The sequence below is a fragment of the Oncorhynchus mykiss genome, chromosome 18, assembly GCF_057628025.1.
Source record: "Oncorhynchus mykiss isolate SJ-2025 chromosome 18, ASM5762802v1, whole genome shotgun sequence".
Lineage (NCBI taxonomy): Eukaryota > Metazoa > Chordata > Actinopteri > Salmoniformes > Salmonidae > Oncorhynchus > Oncorhynchus mykiss.
Genome location: NC_143039.1, coordinates 19,023,509 through 19,044,938, shown reverse-complemented (window position 1 = coordinate 19,044,938; position 21,430 = coordinate 19,023,509). Strand labels below are relative to the sequence as shown.

At 49.2% G+C, this 21,430-nt stretch overlaps 1 protein-coding gene across 12 annotated transcripts in view; it reads left to right on the top strand.

Annotated features, from left to right (window-relative positions):
* The window catches only part of LOC110528752 (arf-GAP with GTPase, ANK repeat and PH domain-containing protein 1), a 286,828-nt gene extending 269,262 nt beyond the window's left edge, over positions 1-17,566 (top strand). For 8 of the 12 annotated variants that reach the window (XM_090207611.1, XM_090207610.1, XM_090207608.1 and 5 more), the window contains 2 exons: positions 11,205-11,460; positions 12,140-17,566. In XM_090207611.1, the coding sequence (XP_090063737.1) occupies positions 11,205-11,460; positions 12,140-12,349 (466 nt within the window). In that variant the 3' untranslated portion in view covers positions 12,350-17,566. The remainder of the gene's footprint in view (positions 1-11,204; positions 11,461-12,139) is intronic. The other 4 variants (XM_090207612.1, XM_090207609.1, XM_090207605.1 and 1 more) reach the window with 1 other exon arrangement.
* Positions 17,567-21,430: the final 3,864 nt, after the last annotated feature.

Sequence of the window (21,430 nt, the reverse complement as noted above, 5' to 3'; positions counted from 1 at the left end):
AGTGACTACCTCTCTGTATGTGTTGTTCCCTCTAGTGACTACCTCTCTGTATGTGTTGTTCCCTCTAGTGACTACCTCTCTGTATGTGTTGTTCCCTCTAGTGGCTACCTCTCTGTATGTGTTGTTCCCTCTAGTGGCTACCTCTCTGTATGTGTTGTTCCCTCTAGTGACTACCTCTCTGTATGTGTTGTTCCCTCTAGTGACTACCTCTCTTCTCTCTGTATGTGAGCCTGTGTGTATGGTCTGGGCATCTCACCCTGGTCTTAGTCTCCTCAGGTTTACTGGGGGAGCTGTCCAGGTGACAGATTCCTCCTGTCAGACCTCATTACCTGGGAGTCAGTGGAACCCTAACGAGTTGTAACGAGTCCTAACGAGCTGAATTAGAGAGGGCTAATTAGGGCAAAGGAGAAGGCCACTCTGCTCACTCACTGACTGACGACGCTGTGTGTGTGTGTGTGTGACTGACTGACTGACGACGCTGTGTGTGTCACTGACTGACGACGCTGTGTGGTCTTCTTGTGTGTCACTGACTGACTGACTGAAGGACGACGTGGTGTGTGTGTGTGTCACTGACTGACTGACAACGCTGTGTGGTGTGTGTGTCACTGACTGACTGACGACGCTGTGTGGTGTGTTTGTCACTGACTGACTGACAACGCTGTGTGGTGTGTGTGTGTGTGTGTGTCACTGACTGAGGACTTCAGTCCAACCTGGTTCCTCTCACTGCTCTGCCACAGTTCCATTCTGTAATGAATGGTGGTGGTATTCCTGAGGTCCGTGCGTCTCACAGTGCAGATCAGACCCAGCAACACACTGTTAGAATGGGAATGTGATATGGATGTTATTATGTATGTTAACAAGGATGTCTTCTCTCTTTGTTAAGAGATAAAGATGATCATGTTGAGGAATGTCTCATGATGATGTGTTGTTGTTGGAGGGCATCGAATAACAGCCCTTTACGGTAATAATGCTGGAAATGATCATGATGCTGGTGATGACAGTTATGATAATGCTGGTAATTTTGGACATGGGTAATAAGGTCAACTCCATTTTAGGTGGAAAACAACGACACATTATTTAGTCACTTAATGAATCACTGCGTGTCACATAAATGTCATCACTTTAATAGGCAACATTAGCCATCAACTGTAAATGATCATTTGATAACACCATAATGCTAGATAATGACTATTGTTCTGATTTATTAGGATGTGGGACTCTGCTGTGAGTCTTGTATCCAGGGTCTATGTTGGGGTCGTAGACCCCCTCCCTCCCCGTGGTCGTAGACCCCCTCCCCCCCCTGGTCGTAGACCCCCTCCCTCCCCTGGTCGTAGACCCACTCCCTCCCCTGGTCGTAGACCCCCTCCCTCCCTGTGGTCGTAGACCCCCTCCCTCCCTCCCCCTGGTCGTAGACCCGCTCCCTCCCCCTGGTCGTAGACCCCCTCCCTCCCCGTGGTCGTAGACCCCCTCCCTTCCCCTGGTCGTAGACCCCCTCCCTCCCTCCCCCTGGTCGTAGACCCCCTTCCTCCCCGTGGTCGTAGTGGCAGTGGAGAGCAGCTGGTTGACCAGTCACGGTCGGACGGCCCAGTGGAGTGGACGGCTGTCAGAGTTGACCAATCAGACGGGGCTCTGCCTGGGGGTCTGGGGGAGACAGGAAACTACTGGGCCTGTGTGTAAACACACTGCAACAAAGAGACTGGCCAGGGAGAACCAACACACACAGAAATAATACAAACACAGACTCATGCACCTAAAAGAGGCAGGAAATGACACGTATCTATTCTTCAGCTCCTGTCTCCAGTTGGCCCCAGATGAGAGTCAGAGACTGACACCAGCCCCCCTGTTTATCCCCGGGTAACCCCAAACAAGCACATTCCTCACCCCACGGTTTCCAACGGCGACAGAACCCCACTGTCGCTCCTCTCCTGCTCTGCGGCGGCGGAAGTCAACAGTCCCGCTAACAACCTCCTAACACAGGCTAATGAAGCTGTCAGTCAAACCAGCCCGCTGTTCTATTCACCAAGGGGTTGGTCATGGCTTTAACTGACGCTTGTAACACACACCTACACACACCCCTACACACACCTACACACACCTACACACACCCCTACACACACCTACACACCCCTACACACACCTACACACACCTACACACACACCTACACACACCTACACACACCCCCATGTATTTACCTCTCACCACTGTTTCTCAACCTACAGTACAGAGAGAACAGACAGGGTTGTACATACATGGGGTTCCTCTCTCTCAGGGTGGAATAGATTTACCTAAGTCATTATCATGATAATAATGTGTTGCTGTCATCTCACATGAACGCACTAATGGGAAACGTTGAAGTGTGTGTGTGTTGTGGTCGGGGGGCATTTCTTGTGAAAGGCTCATTGCGTTCGGACATGTTGGAGCCCTCGCTGGCATGACCTGTAGTGTTTAATTAGACTGGCTAGGAAATCTGCCTCCTGTGATTATTATTCACACACACACACACACACTCCCCCCTTCGTGTTCCCTTTTTAAGCATTTGCTGTAGGTGGTGAGAGAGAATAGGGGTTGTGGGGAGTGTGTGTGTGGTTGCATCCTGTGTGAGAGTGTGTCCCTGTCAGTCTGTCTGAGCAGGACCTGTGGTTAATTATCTTCACAGTGCTCCGTGGTGCTGCAGCCTGTCCTCTAATCCAATGTGATAAGTGAGACAAACATGGTGGAACAGTGAGCTGCAGTCAGACAGGTACCTCTCTTAGACACACGGAGGGGGGGGGGGCCCTCAGGCACACACACCACCCTCCCCAGCTTTTGTCAGAGAGCCTTTCTGAGTAGCTAATTAGTCCAATTAGCCTTTCTAGTTTCCAAACTGCTCTCAATACTCTAACCAGAGGATAATGGTAGCATGCTACCCCTTAATGCCTTTCAAGATGAACACCAAATGTCAGTTGGAAAATCACTTAGTAATGGATTCATTCTTACTAGTGTATTTTCTCATTCAGGGGGGATAATGTTGCTGTGTGCTTGTCAGTAGGGTATATTAGCAGTGTTGGAAACAACAGTTTAGTGTTTCATTATCTAAGTCAGGGGGGGGGGGGGGGGGGGGTGTTTGTCACGTGTTGTGGAGGCCATTGTAGGGGACATCCATCCTGTCATGTGATCGTGTGTGAATGTGGACACTTCATCTTCTCCCTTACAATGCTGTGCTGTCACCACCCTGAGTTTGTCCGTTCCCGTTGTGTACAACATGGCGCACGCGCGCGTTTGTGTGTGTCTGGGCCCTTGTCTCTGCCTGACCCAGGATCCAGCCCATAACAACTCTGTCCTGGAGAAGACCCAGACTCCAGCCTATAACAACTCTGTCCTGGAGAAGACCCAGACTCCAGCCTATAACAACTCTGTCCTGGAGAAGACCCAGACTCCAGCCCATAACAACTCTGTCCTGGAGAAGACCCAGACTCCAGCCCATAACAACTCTGTCCTGGAGAAGACCCAGACTCCAGCCCATAACAACTCTGTCCTGGAGAAGACCCAGACTCCAGCCCATTACAACTCTGTCCTGGAGAAGACCCAGACTCCAGCCTATAACAACTCTGTCCTGGAGAAGACCCAGACTCCAGCCTATAACAACTCTGTCCTGGAGAAGACCCAGACTCCAGCCCATAACAACTCTGTCCTGGAGAAGACCCAGACTCCAGCCCATAACAACTCTGTCCTGGAGAAGACCCAGACTCCAGCCCATAACAACTCTGTCCTGGAGAAGACCCAGACTCCAGCCCATTACAACTCTGTCCTGGAGAAGACCCAGACTCCAGCCCATTACAACTCTGTCCTGGAGAAGACCCAGACTCCAGCCCATTACAACTCTGTCCTGGAGAAGACCCAGACTCCAGCCCATAACAACTCTGTCCTGGAGAAGACCCAGACTCCAGCCCATAACAACTCTGTCCTGGAGAAGACCCAGACTCCAGCCCATAACAACACTCTCCTGGAGAAGACCCAGACTCCAGCCTATAACAACTCTGTCCTGGAGAAGACCCAGACTCCAGCCTACAACAACTCTGTCCTGGAGAAGACCCAGACTCCAGCCTATAACAACTCTGTCCTGGAGAAGACCCAGACTCCAGCCCATAACAACTCTGTCCTGGAGAAGACCTAGGATCCAGCCCATAACAACTCTGTCCTGGGGAAGACCCAGACTCCAGCCCATAACAACTCTGTCCTGGGGAAGACCCAGACTCCAGCCATAGCAACTCTGTCCTGGAGAAGACCCAGAATCCAGCCCATAACAACTCTGTCCTGGGGAAGACCCAGGATCCAGCCCATAGAAACTCTGTCCTCTGGGGAAGGCCCAGACTCCAGCCATAGCAACTCTGTCCTCTGGGGAAGGCCCAGACTCCAGCCCATAGCAACTCTGTCCTCTGGGGAAGGCCCAGACTCCAGCCATAGCAACTCTGTCCTCTGGGGAAGGCCCAGACTCCAGCCCATAACAACTCTGTCCTCTGGGGAAGACCCAGACTCCAGCCCATAACAACTCTGTCCTCTGGGGAAGACCCAGGATCCAGCCCATAGAAACTCTGTCCTCTGGGGAAGGCCCAGACTCCAGCCATAGCAACTCTGTCCTCTGGGGAAGGCCCAGACTCCAGCCCATAACAACTCTGTCCTCTGGGGAAGACCCAGACTCCAGCCATAACAACTCTGTCCTCTGGGGAAGGCCCAGACTCCAGCCATAGCAACTCTGTCCTCTGGGGAAGGCCCAGACTCCAGCCATAGCAACTCTGTCCTCTGGGGAAGGCCCAGACTCCAGCCATAACAACTCTGTCCTCTGGGGAAGGCCCAGACTCCAGCCCATAACAACTCTGTCCTCTGGGGAAGGCCCAGACTCCAGCCATAGCAACTCTGTCCTCTGGGGAAGGCCCAGACTCCAGCCATAGCAACTCTGTCCTCTGGGGAAGGCCCAGACTCCAGCCATAACAACTCTGTCCTCTGGGGAAGACCCAGACTCCAGCCATAGCAACTCTGTCCTGGGGAAGACCCAGACTCCAGCCCATAGCAACTCTGTCCTCTTGGGAAGGCCCAGACTCCAGCCATAGCAACTCTGTCCTCTGGGGAAGACCCAGACTCCAGCTCATAACAACTCTGTCCTCTGGGGAAGGCCCAGACTCCAGCCCATGGCAACTCTGTCCTCTGGGGAAGACCCAGACTCCAGCTCATAACAACTCTGTCCTCTGGGGAAGACCCAGACTCCAGCCATAACAACTCTGTCCTCTGGGGAAGGCCCAGACTCCAGCCCATAGCAACTCTGTCCTCTGGGGAAGGCCCAGACTCCAGCCATAGCAACTCTGTCCTCTGGGGAAGGCCCAGACTCCAGCCATAGAAACTCTGTCCTCTGGGGAAGACCCAGACTCCAGCTCATAACAACTCTGTCCTCTGGGGAAGACCCAGACTCCAGCTCATAACAACTCTGTCCTCTGGGGAAGGCCCAGACTCCAGCCATAGCAACTCTGTCCTCTGGGGAAGGCATGCGTGCCAGGAAGCATTGAAGTGCTGCCTCCGCATTTCCTCCACACACACCCAGAGAGACGAGGGCCCAGGCCCCTGCCGAGACCCTCCCTGCCCACCCCTCCCTGGGGCTTTGTCCCGGGGCTCTGGCCCGTGTACCTCCGCCCAGCCTCCTCACTCTCTCCCCGGGACAGGCAGGAAGACCAGGGACATTCCGTCCTGCTAGGCTAGCCCCCGACCAGAGAGGGTAATGTGGCAGGCAGGCCCCCATACCTAGGTTACACCCCCTCAAACACACACACACAACCAAACGCAACACACTGTCTATTCTCTGGGGAGAGAGTTCATGAGATTCTACTGGGTTCCCACACCTCTAAAACTCTCCATCTAGTTGTATTTGTCTGTCTCTCTCTCCTCCCACCATCCTTTCTGTATAACCACAGAAGTTAGTGAATGAACATCCTCCTTCCTGGCCTATAGCTACTTTGAGACAAGTTTAGCCAGAAACCAATTTCTAACGTTTTGATATTAGCTAGGTGTGTGTGTGTGTGTGTGTGTGTGTGTGTGTGTGTGTGTGTGTGTGTGTGTGTGTGTGTGTGTGTTGAGTAAGGGCACTCGGTGTGGATGTGTGTGTGTGTGTGTGTGTGTGTGTGTGTGTGTGTGTGTGTGGATGCTCAGCCACGGTTGCAGTGGTTTGAAGGAAAAAGGAAATCGTTGCCGGGGGTTGGGCCCAGTCATCCCGTTGCCGAGGCTTTGATTAAGAAGGATGTCGCAGGGCATCGATCCCCAGGGCTATAGATTGACTATTTTTATCATCTGTCCGTCTGCCCCCCTCGCGCTCTGATAAAACGCTTTCTCCTGCAGAGAGAGAGAGACCCTCCACACGCGGCTAATTTGTAATTACTTCCGTCAATGGGTCTGTTTGAGGTTAACCCTCTGAGACACCCTAAGGTCTCATCACTCATCTTCTGTTATGGCTGACGAGGCGACTTCGTTATCCCCTACACCTCAGACCTGTCAACATATAGGCAGTCCATAGACAGCCCTGTTGCCTTGAGAAGCCAGCATTTCATGACCAGTCCTTAGTGGTTCCCAGACAGTGGGTCAGAAACCTCTGGTGGGTGACTAGGTTGCTGTCATTGGCTTTGTTGAATTTGAGGGTCTCAAGAAAATTCCAAATCTTTGGCAGTGTTTAAAAGATCTTGAAAAGCAGTGCACTAACAGTAGGAGAGGATATGGAAAGGTTTGATTTACACTCTACATACAGTACCAGTCAAAAGTTTGGACACACCTACTCATTCAAGGGTTTTTCTTTATTTGTACTATTTTCTACATTGTAGAATAATAGTGAAGACATTAAAACTATGAAATAACACATATGGAATCATGTAGTAATCAAAATATATTTTATATTTGAGATTCTTCTTTGTTGCCTTGATAACAGCTTTGCACACTCTTGGCATTCTCTCAACCAGCTTCATGAGGTAGTCACCTGGAATGCATTTCAATTATCAGGTATGCCTTGTTAATTTGTGTAATTTCTTTCCTCAGTGCCTTTGAGCCAATCAGTTGTGTTGTGACAAAGTAGAGGTGGTATACAGAAGATAGCCCTATTTGGTAAAAGACCAAGTCCATATTATGGCAAGAACAGCTCAAATAAGCAAAGAGAAATGACAGTCCATCATTACCTTAAGACATGAAGGTCAGTCAATCTGGGCCTTCAAGAACTTTGTGCAGTCGCTTAAACCAAGCGCTATGATGAAACTGGCTCTCATGAGGACCGCCACAGGAAAGGAAGACCCAGAGTTACCTCTGCTGCAGAGGGTAAGTTCATCAGAGTTATCAGACTCAGAAATTGCAGCCCAAACAAATGCTTCAGAGTTCAAGTAACAGACACATCTCAACATCAACTGTTCAGAGGAAACTGCGTGAATCAGGCCTTTGTGGTCAAACTGCTGCAAAGAAACCACTACTGAAGACACCAATAAGAAGATTCTTTCTTGGGCCAAAAAACACAAGCAATGGATATTAGACCGGTGGAAATCTGTGCTTTGGTCTGATGAGTCCAAATTTGAGATTTTTCGTTCCAACCGCCTTGTCTTTGTGAGATGCAGAGTAGGTGAATGGATGATCTCCGTATGTGTGGTTCCCACCGTGAAGCATGGAGGAGGTGGTGTGGGGGTGCTTTGCTGGTGACACTGTCTGTGATTTATTTAGAATTCAAGGCACACTTAACCAGCATGGCTACCACAGCATTCTGCAGTGATACGCCAACCCATCTGGTTTGCGCTTAGTGGGACTATAATTTGTTTTTTAACAGGACAATGACCCAACACACCTCTTGGCTGTGTAAGGGCTATTTGACCAAGAAGGAGAGTGATGGAGTGCTGCATCAGATGACCTGGCCTCCACAATCACCCGACCTCAACCCAATTGAGATGGTTTGGGATGAGTTGGACCACATAGTGAAGGAAAAGCAGCCAACAAATGCACAGCATATGTGGGAACTCCTTCAAGCATTCCAGGTGAAGCTGGTTGAGAGAATGCCAAGAGTCTACAAAGTCATCAAGGCAAAGGGTGGCCATGTTGAAGAATCTGAAATATAAAATATATTTTTATTTTGTTTAACACTTTTTTGTTTCCATGGTTTTGATGTCTTCACTATTATTCTACAATGTAGAAAATAGTAAAAACAAAGAAAAATCCTTGAAACAGTAGATGTCTAAATGTTTGACTTTTACTGTATATCCTGTCTTTCTCTCTCCTGGTGTGTGTATGTAATGCTCTCTCTCAGGCCTAACCCTCCACCCAGGGTAGGTCATTACAGAGGAAGTGAGCCAGCAGTGAGGTTCCACTATACTGTGTTCTCCATATCCTGGATAGTGGGGGACCCAGGACCCCCTGAGGGGGACTGTTGTTTCTAGGGATACAGGACAGCTCTATATCCTCACTCCTGTCCCTCCCCTATCCTCTCCCCAGGCCACTGTGGTTCCTCTCCTTTCTAACAGGAGGATTGATGCATGGATAATCCCAATTGGGCTGAAAGGCTGTGTTTACATGGCGGGGATTAGGGAGAGATTAGCGCTATCACATCACAGGATTAGATTGAGTGGCTGGAAACTGTTACCACTCTGTACTCACACTGCCCCGCTTCCCCTCTCTCTCTCTCTCTCTCTCTCTCTCTCTCCTGGTTTCTCTCTCTCTCCTGGTCTCTCTCTCTCTCCTGGTCTCTCTCTCTCTCTCTCCTGGTCTCTCTCTCTCTCTCTCCTGGTCTCTCTCTCTCTCTCTCTTGGTCTCTCTCTCTCTCCTGGTCTCTCTCTCTCTCTCTCTCTCCTGGTCTCTCTCTCTCCTGGTCTCTCTCTCTCCTGGTCTCTCTCTCTCTCTCCTGGTCTCTCTCTCCTGGTCTCTCTCTCTCTCTCCTGGTCTCTCTCTCTCTCTCCTGGTCTCTCTCTCTCTCTCTCCTGGTCTCTCTCTTTCCTGGTCTCTCTCAGCGCTATGGGGTTTGCATGGTGTCTTTCTCCTTCACAGACTAGGCTAGTTAACATACTCCTAGTTAACCCAGTCCTAGTTAACCCACTCTTCCATTAACTTTTTTACCATCTGAACTCATTCTTGCTAAGAATGGTCCTGTGCTTCCCAAAGAGACCCAGTAGATATCCCTGTAACAGTCAGCAGATATCCCTGTAACAGTCAGCCGATATCATCCCTGCAACAGTCAGCCGATATCATCCCTGCAACAGTCAGCTGATATCATCCCTGTAACAGTCAGCCGATATCATCCCTGCAACAGTCAGCCGATATCATCCCTGCAACAGTCAGCCGATATCATCCCTGCAACAGTCAGCTGATATCATCCCTGTAACAGTCAGCAGATATCCCTGTAACAGTCAGCCGATATCATCCCTGCAACAGTCAGCCGATATCATCCCTGCAACAGTCAGCCGATATCATCCCTGCAACAGTCAGCCGATATCATCCCTGCAACAGTCAGCCGATATCATCCCTGCAACAGTCAGCCGATATCATCCCTGCAACAGTCAGCCGATATCATCCCTGCAACAGTCAGCCGATATCATCCCTGCAACAGTCAGCCGATATCATCCCTGCAACAGTCAGCCGATATCATCCCTGCAACAGTCAGCCGATATCATCCCTGCAACAGTCAGCCGATATCATCCCTGCAACAGTCAGCCGATATCATCCCTGCAACAGTCAGCCGATATCATCCCTGCAACAGTCAGCCGATATCATCCCTGCAACAGTCAGCCGATATCATCCCTGCAACAGTCAGCCGATATCATCCCTGTAACAGTCAGCCGATATCATCCCTGTAACAGTCAGCCGATATCATCCCTGTAACAGTCAGCCGATATCATCCCTGTAACAGTCAACAGATATCATCCCTGTAACAGTCAACAGATATCATCCCTGTAACAGTCAACAGATATCATCCCTGTAACAGTCAACAGATATCATCCCTGTAACAGTCAGCAGATATCATCCCTGTAACAGTCAGCAGATATCCCTGTAACAGATATCATCCCTGTAACAGTCAGCAGATATCATCCCTGTAACAGTCAACAGATATCCCTGTAACTGTCAACAGATATCCCTGTAACAGTCAGCAGATATCCCTGTAACAGTCAACAGATATCCCTGTAACAGTCAACAGATATCCCTGTAACAGTCAACAGATATCCCTGTAACAGTCAACAGATATCCCTGTAACAGTCAGCAGATATCCCTGTAACAGTCAACAGATATCCCTGTAACAGTCAACAGATATCCCTGTAACAGTCAGCCGATATCATCCCTGTAACAGTCAGCAGATATCCCTGTAACAGTCAACAGATATCATCCCTGTAACAGTCAACAGATATCATCCCTGTAACAGTCAACAGATATCATCCCTGTAACAGTCAGCAGATATCATCCCTGTAACAGTCAGCAGATATCCCTGTAACAGATATCATCCCTGTAACAGTCAGCAGATATCATCCCTGTAACAGTCAACAGATATCCCTGTAACTGTCAACAGATATCCCTGTAACAGTCAGCAGATATCCCTGTAACAGTCAACAGATATCCCTGTAACAGTCAACAGATATCCCTGTAACAGTCAACAGATATCCCTGTAACAGTCAACAGATATCCCTGTAACAGTCAACAGATATCCCTGTAACAGTCAGCAGATATCCCTGTAACAGTCAACAGATATCCCTGTAACAGTCAACAGATATCCCTGTAACAGTCAGCCGATATCATCCCTGTAACAGTCAGCAGATATCCCTGTAACAGTCAACAGATATCCCTGTAACAGTCAACAGATATCCCTGTAACAGTCAACAGATATCCCTGTAACAGTCAACAGATATCCCTGTAACAGTCAACAGATATCCCTGTAACAGTCAGCCGATATCATCCCTGTAACAGTCAGCAGATATCCCTGTAACAGTCAGCAGATATCCACACTGCTAGGTGAACTAGAACAATGGTGAACATCCCCCTTCTGTCCTATGTGTTCCTTCTCCAGGGAGGAGTGTGACTAGATGAACAGGTGGAGATGATGATGTTAAGATCGTTCCTCTTAACCAGTAGTCTGTGTATTTCTCTCTCTCAGGGAGGAGCGTGACTAGATGAACAGGTGGAGAAGATGATGTTAAGATTGTTCCTCTTAACCAGTAGTCTGTGTATTTCTCTCTCTCAGGGAGGAGCGTGAGCGTTGGATCCGGGCTAAGTACGAGCAGCGGTTGTTCCTGGCGTCGCTCTCGGGGGTGGACCTATCCCTGGGCCAGCAGCTGCTGAGGGCCACGGCCGAGGAGGACCTGCGCTGCGTCATCCTGCTTCTGGCTCACGGCTCCCGGGAGCAAGTCAACGAGACGTGTGGAGAGGGAGACGGACGCACCGCCCTTCACCTGGCGTGCCGCAAGGGCAACGTGGTCATCACACAGCTCCTCATCTGGGTGAGAGAGAGGACAATACCAACAGGATCTGTCCATGGTTCCTCACCCTGAATGTTGTCTGTAGACCAAGATGTTGCCATGTCAAATAACTTACTCTATCTTTCCCTCTCTCCTCTCTCCCCCATCCCCCTCTCTCCTCTATCCCCCTCTCCTATCTCCCCTAACCCCTCTCTCCCCTAACCCCTCTCTCCCCCATCCCCCTCTCTCCCCTATCCCTTTCTCCCCTATCCCTTTCTCCCCTATCCCTCTCTCCCCTATCCCTCTCTACTCTCTCCCCCATCCCCCTCTCTCCCCCATCCCTCTCTCTCCTCTCCCCCATCCCTCTCTCTCCTCTCCCCCATCCCTCTCTCCTCTCTCCCCCATCCCCCTCTCTCCTCTATCCCCCATCCCCCTCTCTCCTCTATCCCCCTCTCCTCTCTCCCCCATCCCCCTCTCTCCCCCATCCCTCTCTCTCCTCTCCCCCATCCCCCTCTCCCCATCCCTCTCTCTCCTCTCCCCCATCCCTCTCTCTCCTCTCCCCCATCCCTCTCTCTCCTCTCCCCCATCCCTGTCTCTCCTCTCCCCCATCCCTCTCTCCCTCATCCCCCTCACTCCTCTCTGCTCTCTCGCCATCCCTCTCTCCTCTCTCCCTCATCCCCCTCACTCCTCTCTGCTCTCTCGCCATCCCTCTCTCCTCCAGTACGGGGTGGATCTGATGGCGAGGGACGCCCACGGTAACAGCGCGCTGGCTTACGCACGGCAGGCCAGCAGCCAGGAGTGTGTTGACACGCTGCTGCAGTACGGCTGTCCCGATGAACGCTACCCACTTATGGCCACGCCCAACCTGTCCCGACGCAACACCAACCGCAACAACAGCTGCAGCAGCACGGGCAGCACCGCACTCATATAAACACTACTGCCCCCTTCAGGAGGCCTCTGGGTACTGCGGCTCGCAGGATATTAACAGGCTAAACACACATTGTGACATTATATGCATATTACACACTCAAAATCCTGACTGAAAAAAAACTGTGACATTTTTGGAAGTGAGGGGCTTGGAGAGAGTCTGAATTGGGAGAAAATGACTGAACTCTTTTGGGAACCACTACTTCTGCACTCCTTGTCTTAGTGCACTCATTGACCTCTTACCCTCTCCACTCTGACACTAATCTCACACAGAAGACACTAGCACTCCTGTTGCCGTTGATGAAGCCCTCTGTCCTTTTGGCTCTCTGCCCCACATCATGATGACCCCCTCACCCGCGTGCTTCGGTCCAATTATCAATTTCCTCACAAGGCCCTCCCCTGTAAAAGCATGGGGGCAGGAGGTGGCTTGGCATTACTTCCAGGTGGAGTCAGGTCACCGGCTTCCCCCACTGCTATCTACCTGGCTGCATGTGGCCCTAAGCATGATGGGACATGGGGAGGAGGTGGCCAAAATCACGTGAAAAGCAGCGACTCCCCCTTCTCATATACCCTCTATTGACTCCCCCTTCTCATATACCCTCTATTGACTCCGATCTGCAATCTGCTCCCAGCTTCAACCCAGGCCACACACACACTATATCACTACTATGTCACTGCTTTCTCAGCTGTACAGAAACAGAGGCCTGCGGGTTTGGAAAGACGTTGGATGTTTGAAGAAGGCCTCTGTAGCATGTTGTGGAAGGGGGGGGTTGCTTTTCACTTAAGTTATGGGAGCTCTACCTTATAACATGAGAACTACAAAGAACTACAAAGAACACTGATCAACTCAACAGAACTCCTCTACTACTCTGGTTCTTCTCTAGTTCTCCACATAATCAGTGTTTCCCCTCTCTTCTCTTCAGTAAATTATGTGATCTCTTTCTCCTGTCGATGTTTATTTTTTAATGTGGAACAAAAATATCTTCTTGTATAAACAGTTTAAGAAAGTGAGAGAAGAAAATCCTAAATATCGGATATTCCTTGGAAGTAAAACAGAAAGTGTGATAGCATGACAGACACTTTCTCTTTTCAATTAAAAAAAAGGTTGTTCATCCCGTCCACATTGTGTATATCTCATTGTGAATTACTGGACCAATGAATCAGTTCTACAGAGAAGTGAGTTTGTCATTTCTATTAGAAGCCACTTGCTAGGTGTAAAAAGTGTGTATGTATTTCCAGGCTCAGGGACCAGAGACGGTCAATTCTATGTGATCTTGAAACCCCCACAATTCCACTCGCCTCAACAACAGTCTTAGATTCACATTTCATCCGTTCAGAGGAACAGTCCACTTCCAGAATGTACAGGAAGCATCGTGATGCTCAGCATCAGACCATCAGCCTTCTTCAGGATCATCGTACGGTTGGTCCACCACGCAGAGACCAGGGGAAAGTGTGTTCTGTTTAGTGTTTTATCCTTCTGCATATTATTCTGCCTTTTCTTTACTTTATCAGGTCCTCAAATACACTGTATCTGCTGTTTCAGCTGGAAACGCATCGTGATAATGTCTTGTTGCATAGGGACCGGCAGAGGATGGGAGGAAACGCATCGTGATAATGTCTTGTTGCATAGGGACCGGCAGAGGATGGGAGGAAACGCATCGTGATAATGTCTTGTTGCATAGGGACCGGCAGAGGATGGGAGGAAACGCATCGTGATAATGTCTTGTTGCATAGGGACCGGCAGAGGATGGGAGGAAACGCATCGTGATAATGTCTTGTTGCATAGGGACCGGCAGAGGATGGGAGGAAACGCATCGTGATAATGTCTTGTTGCATAGTGACCGGCAGAGGATGGGAGGAAACGCATCGTGATAATGTCTTGTTGCATAGTGATCGGCAGAGGATGGGAGGAAACGCATCGTGATAATGTCTTGTTGCATAGTGATCGGCAGAGGATGGGAGGAAACGCATCGTGATAATGTCTTGTTGCATAGTGACCGGCAGAGGATGGGAGGAAACGCATCGTGATAATGTCTTGTTGCATAGTGATCGGCAGAGGATGGGAGGAAACGCATCGTGATAATGTCTTGTTGCATAGGGACCGGCAGAGGATGGGAGGAAACGCATCGTGATAATGTCTTGTTGCATAGGGATCGGCAGAGGATGGGAGGAAACGCATCGTGATAATGTCTTGTTGCATAGGGATCGGCAGAGGATGGGAGGAAACGCATCGTGATAATGTCTTGTTGCATAGGGACCGGCAGAGGATGGGAGGAAACGCATCGTGATAATGTCTTGTTGCATAGGGACCGGCAGAGGATGGGAGGAAACGCATCGTGATAATGTCTTGTTGCATAGGGACCGGCAGAGGATGGGAGGAAACGCATCGTGATAATGTCTTGTTGCATAGGGACCGGCAGAGGATGGGAGGAAACGCATCGTGATAATGTCTTGTTGCATAGGGATCGGCAGAGGATGGGAGGAAACGCATCGTGATAATGTCTTGTTGCATAGGGACCGGCAGAGGATGGGAGGAAACGCATCGTGATAATGTCTTGTTGCATAGTGATCGGCAGAGGATGGGAGGAAATGGATAGGCAGGACTCTCATGTTCCTGTTGATTACTTAGGTGTGGTGCAGGTATCAGTTGTCAGGTCCATACTCCCGTTCACTAACACTGATCTACAACTGATCCAGGAACAGCATCCACGGTGTAAATGTAGCACTATTTATACTAGATGGGCTCATCAGTGTTCAATCTATTTCATTTAATCTAAGAAGACGTTTGTCTGACAGTTCAATCCATGATGGGCTGTCAGCTTTTGTAGAATATCTACGATCTGATGGATACTGTTTCTTCATAGAATTAGACTGTTCTGATTCGGAGAAGAGTTCCTAATTTGTGCCCCCTCTGAGTTTTCCCCTTGTCAAGTTGACTGACATCATATATGACGTCATAGGTCAGGATAGACTCTGGGCCGCCTCCCATCAGGTCTTCTGAGGTACTCGGCATGCGTTTCCTCCATCCTCTCTCTGTCATTGGATAGCCATGTCTGTTGCTCCCCAAACAATCATACAGTCTCTGCCTCTAGAATCTCTTCGTCTGCATCCTGAATGGCACCCCATTCCCTTGAACAGTGCACTACTTTTGACCCGCGCCCATAGGATTCTGGTTAAAAGAAGTTCACTATGTAGGGAATAGGCAGCTATTTGGGATGCATCCTTTCTGCTCAGTGACTCGATAGGAAGGGCTTCTCTGCGTCTGGAATCCTACTGTGTGTAAATGATATTTTACTTCTCTCTCTTCCTCTATCGCTTTTCTTTCTCTCTTTTTGAAAAGCTCTTTTGGTGGTGATGTCATGATGTATCTGAAGGAAGTAGGAAGTTCTTTACTCTGAGAGCGTCGTGTTCTCTCTGCGGTTTGAGTGGAGGTTTGCCGATGCCCATGTGGTGTTTTTATTGGGAGAAATAAGCCAGTGATGGGTTGACTGAACGTTGCTGGAATGTTTAACATCAGGGGCTTTCCTTTCCTCCTGTCCCTCTTCGTGTTGCCAACGTCTCTGCTCTGCACACGTCCCTCTGCCTTTGCCTGTTCTTAAACCTTACTGTGTGTGTGTCCTCGTGTGTGATATGAGTCTTTCTCCCCCCAAACCATTCCTAAGCGTCAAATGCTCCCGTATTTATGATTGCTTTTGCCCTTGATGTTACCTTGTGTGTGTGTGTGTGTGTGTGTGTCTGTGTCTGTGTGTCTGTGTGTATATATAAACGCCTAATATAAGTAGTGACTCCTGCCTCACCTGTACAGGTATTAAAGCAATATGGAGGACAGGTATAGATGTCCATGCTAATGGTGGTGTTTCTGTTTAACACACACCTTGCAATACCTGCTTATGCTGTAGACAAGCCCATACATCACACACACGCTTCTCTGCGTACGATAGAAATGTGAAAAGAGCTAAACATGTTGAGTGTGATTAACATGAGAAGTGCTGAGGCATCAGGCTTTGTCCACAGGCAGCCACGAACACTAAAGTACACCTGACCAAACCTTTATTGAACATTATTGAACCTTATTGAACCTTATTGTTGCAGTAGCAGAAATAGCAGCGTTAAACCTCTCCCTCATCACTAGAGGGATTTCTCCAACTTAATAACACTTGTGAGGTTTTGACTGAGGAGGAGACCAAGTCGTTTTATTTCTGACAAAACGATGCACTACGTATCCAGTTTGATGCTCTCGTCAGCCCTCTCCTCTCAAAGTCTTTCCTGTAGAACACTTTTGCATGGATGGATGTTTGTGTAGATCCCTGGTCTCTTCCCTCATATTGTCTGCTGGCCTGAAACTCTTCCTATCTCAGCCACTGGCTCTCACACTAGTGGGAGATATGAAGAGGTTAGACATCGTATTGGACACAATCCTCATTGGTGGTCAAGCTGCTCTCCCTTCCCCCTCTGAAGTAGCCAGTGGAAGTCATTATTAGCCAATAGTGTGAGCTGTCCTCCCTTATAGTTGGGTTCAGGAAGCATCAAAAAGCTAGCCTGGAATCCAGAAGATTGGTTTCAATGGTGAAACGGAGCATATCAGTTTGGTTTCCAGGCTGTCTAGAATCTCCTCTTTAGACGTGAGACGTTGAGACATGTATCAGTGTCCCTGCCAGGGAGAAGAGCACTATGGGGGACACACTCACCATGTCAATCAGTCTGGTGTTACTTACGTACCATTAAACCAGCCACAGCTCTCCCTTCTATACATGCCAGTCGACACATCAGCACAGCGTTCACCACATGTACATAGATGTAATCAACAAACCGTAATAAACAAACTATGGTCATTTGTTTTTGTTTATTTGGTTCCCGTGTGTATTTGGTGACCTCTTTGTCGTTGCTCATTCATCCTGTATGTAGCTACACAACCCAACCCGAGACGACTGCCAGTCAAATTATTTAATAGGGTTCTAATGCGATCTAGATATGGAAGAAGACCCCTCTCCTCCTAACTGCTTGGGTTTGGTTCAGTTATCAGTCTAGTCCATCCACCTCTATTGTGACCTATCAGCATCAAGCAGCGTTATTATTCCAATTGTCATTGATCTCCTAATTATTATTGTTATTATTATTGTTCTATTGAGTTTGTGTCATCTGTACAGTACCGTGTTGATACCTAATACAGTCTTCTACTGTAATGTGTCTCTTTTCAATAAAGACAAAATATGCTTCTTAATATAACTGTTAATGTCTGTTAAATCAGAACATGGATAACGGGTGGGAACTGGGAAGATGGATATGTTAGGCTGGGCCTGGAATTAAGCTGTGTGTGTGCATGCTTGTGTGTGTGTCTGCGTGGGTGCTAGTGTACTTCTGGGCTGTCTGCATGTTCCAATATGCTTAGGTGTCTATGCGTGCACTAGTGTGTGTGTGTGTCTATGCGTGCACTACTGTGTGTGTGTGTGTCTATGCATGCACTAGTGTGTGTGTGTCTATGCGTGCACTAGTGTGTGTGTGTCTATGCGTGCACTAGTGTGTGTGTGTGTGTCTATGCGTGCACTAGTGTGTGTGTGTCTATGCGTGCACTAGTGTGTGTGTGTCTATGCGTGCACTAGTGTGTGTGTCTATGCGTGCACTAGTGTGTGTGTGTCTATGCGTGCACTAGTGTGTGTGTGTCTATGCGTGCACTAGTGTGTGTGTGTGTCTATGCGTGCACTAGTGTGTATGTGTCTATGCGTGCACTAGTGTGTGTGGTGCAGATGAAGGCGTTAGACCAAGGTCCTATATGTCCTGTCTGTAATGGGATAATACCCCTTTAATCCTCTCCAGCCCTCTGGGATTCAGGAAGAGGACCAAGGGGAGCACAAAGCAGCCAAGAAGGGGGAGACGGACAGGGGTCTGCCCTCACAAAGCACCAGGCACAGGGGAGGTGGGGGGAGACGGACAGGGGTCTGCCCTCACAAAGCACCAGGCACAGGGGAGGACAATGGGACCGTGGCAGGCCACGACAGCAGATGTAATTAAAGAGATTAGACGGGGAAGTGAGGAAAAGAGCAGCCAGGGGAGGGAGGGGGGGGGGGGGCAGAGAGGAAGGGTAGGGAGGGGAGGGAGGGGGGGCAGAGTGGTTACTCTGTAAACAGTAATGCTGTGGGGAACAGAGAGGAAGGGGAGGGAGGGGGGCAGAGTGGTTACTCTGTAAACAGTAATGCTGTGGGGAACAGAGAGGAAGGGGAGGGAGGGGGGCAGAGTGGTTACTCTGTAAACAGTAATGTTGTGGGGGGGCAGAGTGGTTACTCTGTAAACAGTAATGTTGTGGGGGGGCAGAGTGGTTACTCTGTAAACAGTAATGCTGTGGGGAACAGAGAGGAAGGGGAGGGAGGGGGGCAGAGTGGTTACTCTGTAAACAGTAATGCTGTGGGGAACAGAGAGGAAGGGGAGGGAGGGGGGGCAGAGTGGTTACTCTGTAAACAGTAATGTTGTGGGGGGCAGAGAGGAAGGGGAGGGTGGGGGGGCAGAGTGGTTACTCTGTAAACAGTAATGTTGTGGGGAACAGAGAGGAAGGGGAGGGAGGGGGGGCAGAGTGGTTACTCTGTAAACAGTAATGTTGTGGGGGGCAGAGAGGAAGGGGAGGGTGGGGGGGCAGAGTGGTTACTCTGTAAACAGTAATGTTGTGGGGGGCAGAGAGGAAGGGGAGGGTGGGGGGGCAGAGTGGTTACTCTGTAAACAGTAATGTTGTGGGGGGCAGAGAGGAAGGGGAGGGTGGGGGGGCAGAGTGGTTACTCTGTAAACAGTAATGCTGTGGGGAACAGAGAGGGAGGGGGGCAGAGTGGTTACTCTGTAAACAGTAATGTTGTGGGGGGGCAGAGTGGTTACTCTGTAAACAGTAATGTTGTGGGGGGCAGAGAGGAAGGGGAGGGTGGGGGGGCAGAGTGGTTACTCTGTAAACAGTAATGCTGTGGGGAACAGAGAGGAAGGGGAGGGAGGGGGGGCAGAGTGGTTACTCTGTAAACAGTAATGTTGTGGGGGGCAGAGAGGAAGGGGAGGGTGGGGGGGCAGAGTGGTTACTCTGTAAACAGTAATGTTGTGGGGAACAGAGAGGAAGGGGAGGGAGGGGGGGCAGAGTGGTTACTCTGTAAACAGTAATGTTGTGGGGGGCAGAGAGGAAGGGGAGGGTGGGGGGGCAGAGTGGTTACTCTGTAAACAGTAATGTTGTGGGGGGCAGAGAGGAAGGGGAGGGTGGGGGGGCAGAGTGGTTACTCTGTAAACAGTAATGTTGTGGGGGGCAGAGAGGAAGGGGAGGGTGGGGGGGCAGAGTGGTTACTCTGTAAACAGTAATGCTGTGGGGAACAGAGAGGGAGGGGGGCAGAGTGGTTACTCTGTAAACAGTAATGTTGTGGGGGGGCAGAGTGGTTACTCTGTAAACAGTAATGTTGTGGGGGGCAGAGAGGAAGGGGAGGGTGGGGGGGCAGAGTGGTTACTCTGTAAACAGTAATGTTGTGGGGAACAGAGAGGAAGGGGAGGGAGGGGGGGCAGAGTGGTTACTCTGTAAACAGTAATGTTGTGGGGGGCAGAGAGGAAGGGGAGGGTGGGGGGGCAGAGTGGTTACTCTGTAAACAGTAATGTTGTGGGGGGCAGAGAGGAAGGGGAGGGTGGGGGGGCAGAGTGGTTACTCTGTAAACAGTAATGTTGTGGGGGGCAGAGAGGAAGGGGAGGGTGGGGGGGCAGAGTGGTTACTCTGTAAACAGTAATGTTGTGGGGGGCAGAGAGGAAGGGGAGGGTGGGGGGGCAGAGTGGTTACTCTGTAAACAGTAATGTTGTGGGGGGCAGAGAGGAAGGGGAGGGTGGGGGGGCAGAGTGGTTACTCTGTAAACAGTAACGTTGTGTGGGACAGAGAATGTGTGCATATACATAATTACATTTGTAATGTCTTTATTCTTTTGGAACTTGTTTACTGAACTAATGTTTACTGAACTTTTATTGTTTATTTAACTTTTGTTTATCTACTCCACTTGCTTTGGCAATGTTAACACATGTTTCCCATACCTTTAAAGCACTTGCATTGAATTGAGAGAGGAGGGAGGAAAGAGATGGGGGGTAGAGTGGTTTCTCAGTAAAAGGTAATGCTGTGGGGGAGAGATGGGGGGGCTTTCCAGATGACTGGGGTTCTATTGGATATCAGTTTCCTCATATTTAAATACTTTCAAATGCCCATTTAGCAGTTTACTAAGTAACGGCTCCGGAAGTACATTTCAAAGGGCAAGTCAATGTAAAGCGCTGCATTCGGTCCCAACCCAGGCATTGTGTTGTTGGGAATCAGTATGAACTCAGTGTTTATTGTTATGGCCTCAACGAGAGGATAGACACACACACGGTGCACCAGATGAGTCGGACGGTGTCGTAGAGCAGAGGACTGGGTAGCACAGACCGCTCTGCTCCGAGAGACACAACTATTAGGAATGCAAGGGGAGTGGCCGAATGAGGCGTGAACAGTAGCTAGGTGCGGTGATGGTGTGAGCCTGATGCAGCGCGATCCAGAGGACAGATGGCTACAGGGGACCTGGCCAAGGAAACCTTCCAGCAGACTGACCAGTAGCTAGGTATCTGACTGTGTCCCTGTTTGGTTATGACATTTGTCTCCATGGTGAACCATACCGACAGGGCATACTATGGATATAGAGACCGTATAAATGACTAATGCTTTACTCTGGGTTAAGGTTGTCAGTTTCTTCAATAAACTTATCAATTAATGAATTCAATTTAAATATAATTCAGGAAATGCGCAATGAATAAAAAATATATATATTTTTCAATTATTGTGTGGAATTGCAATTAATCTGCTGGATAGACTGAATTTGTTTTGGAATTGTCTCAACCCCAATTCAATCTGAAATGATGTTCAATAAATACATTTTCATCCTCAACACACAATTTCCATAGATATCTAACACTGAAAATAATTAAGAAATAAATCAATTAAAATAATTACTTGAAAACGACGTAGCCTATACACATGTCTTTTTCTCGGTGAAATGGAAATGATCGAATATTATTTTCCCAATAGTTATTTTCATGGTATTTTTTGCTAAAAGTGGTGGACAAA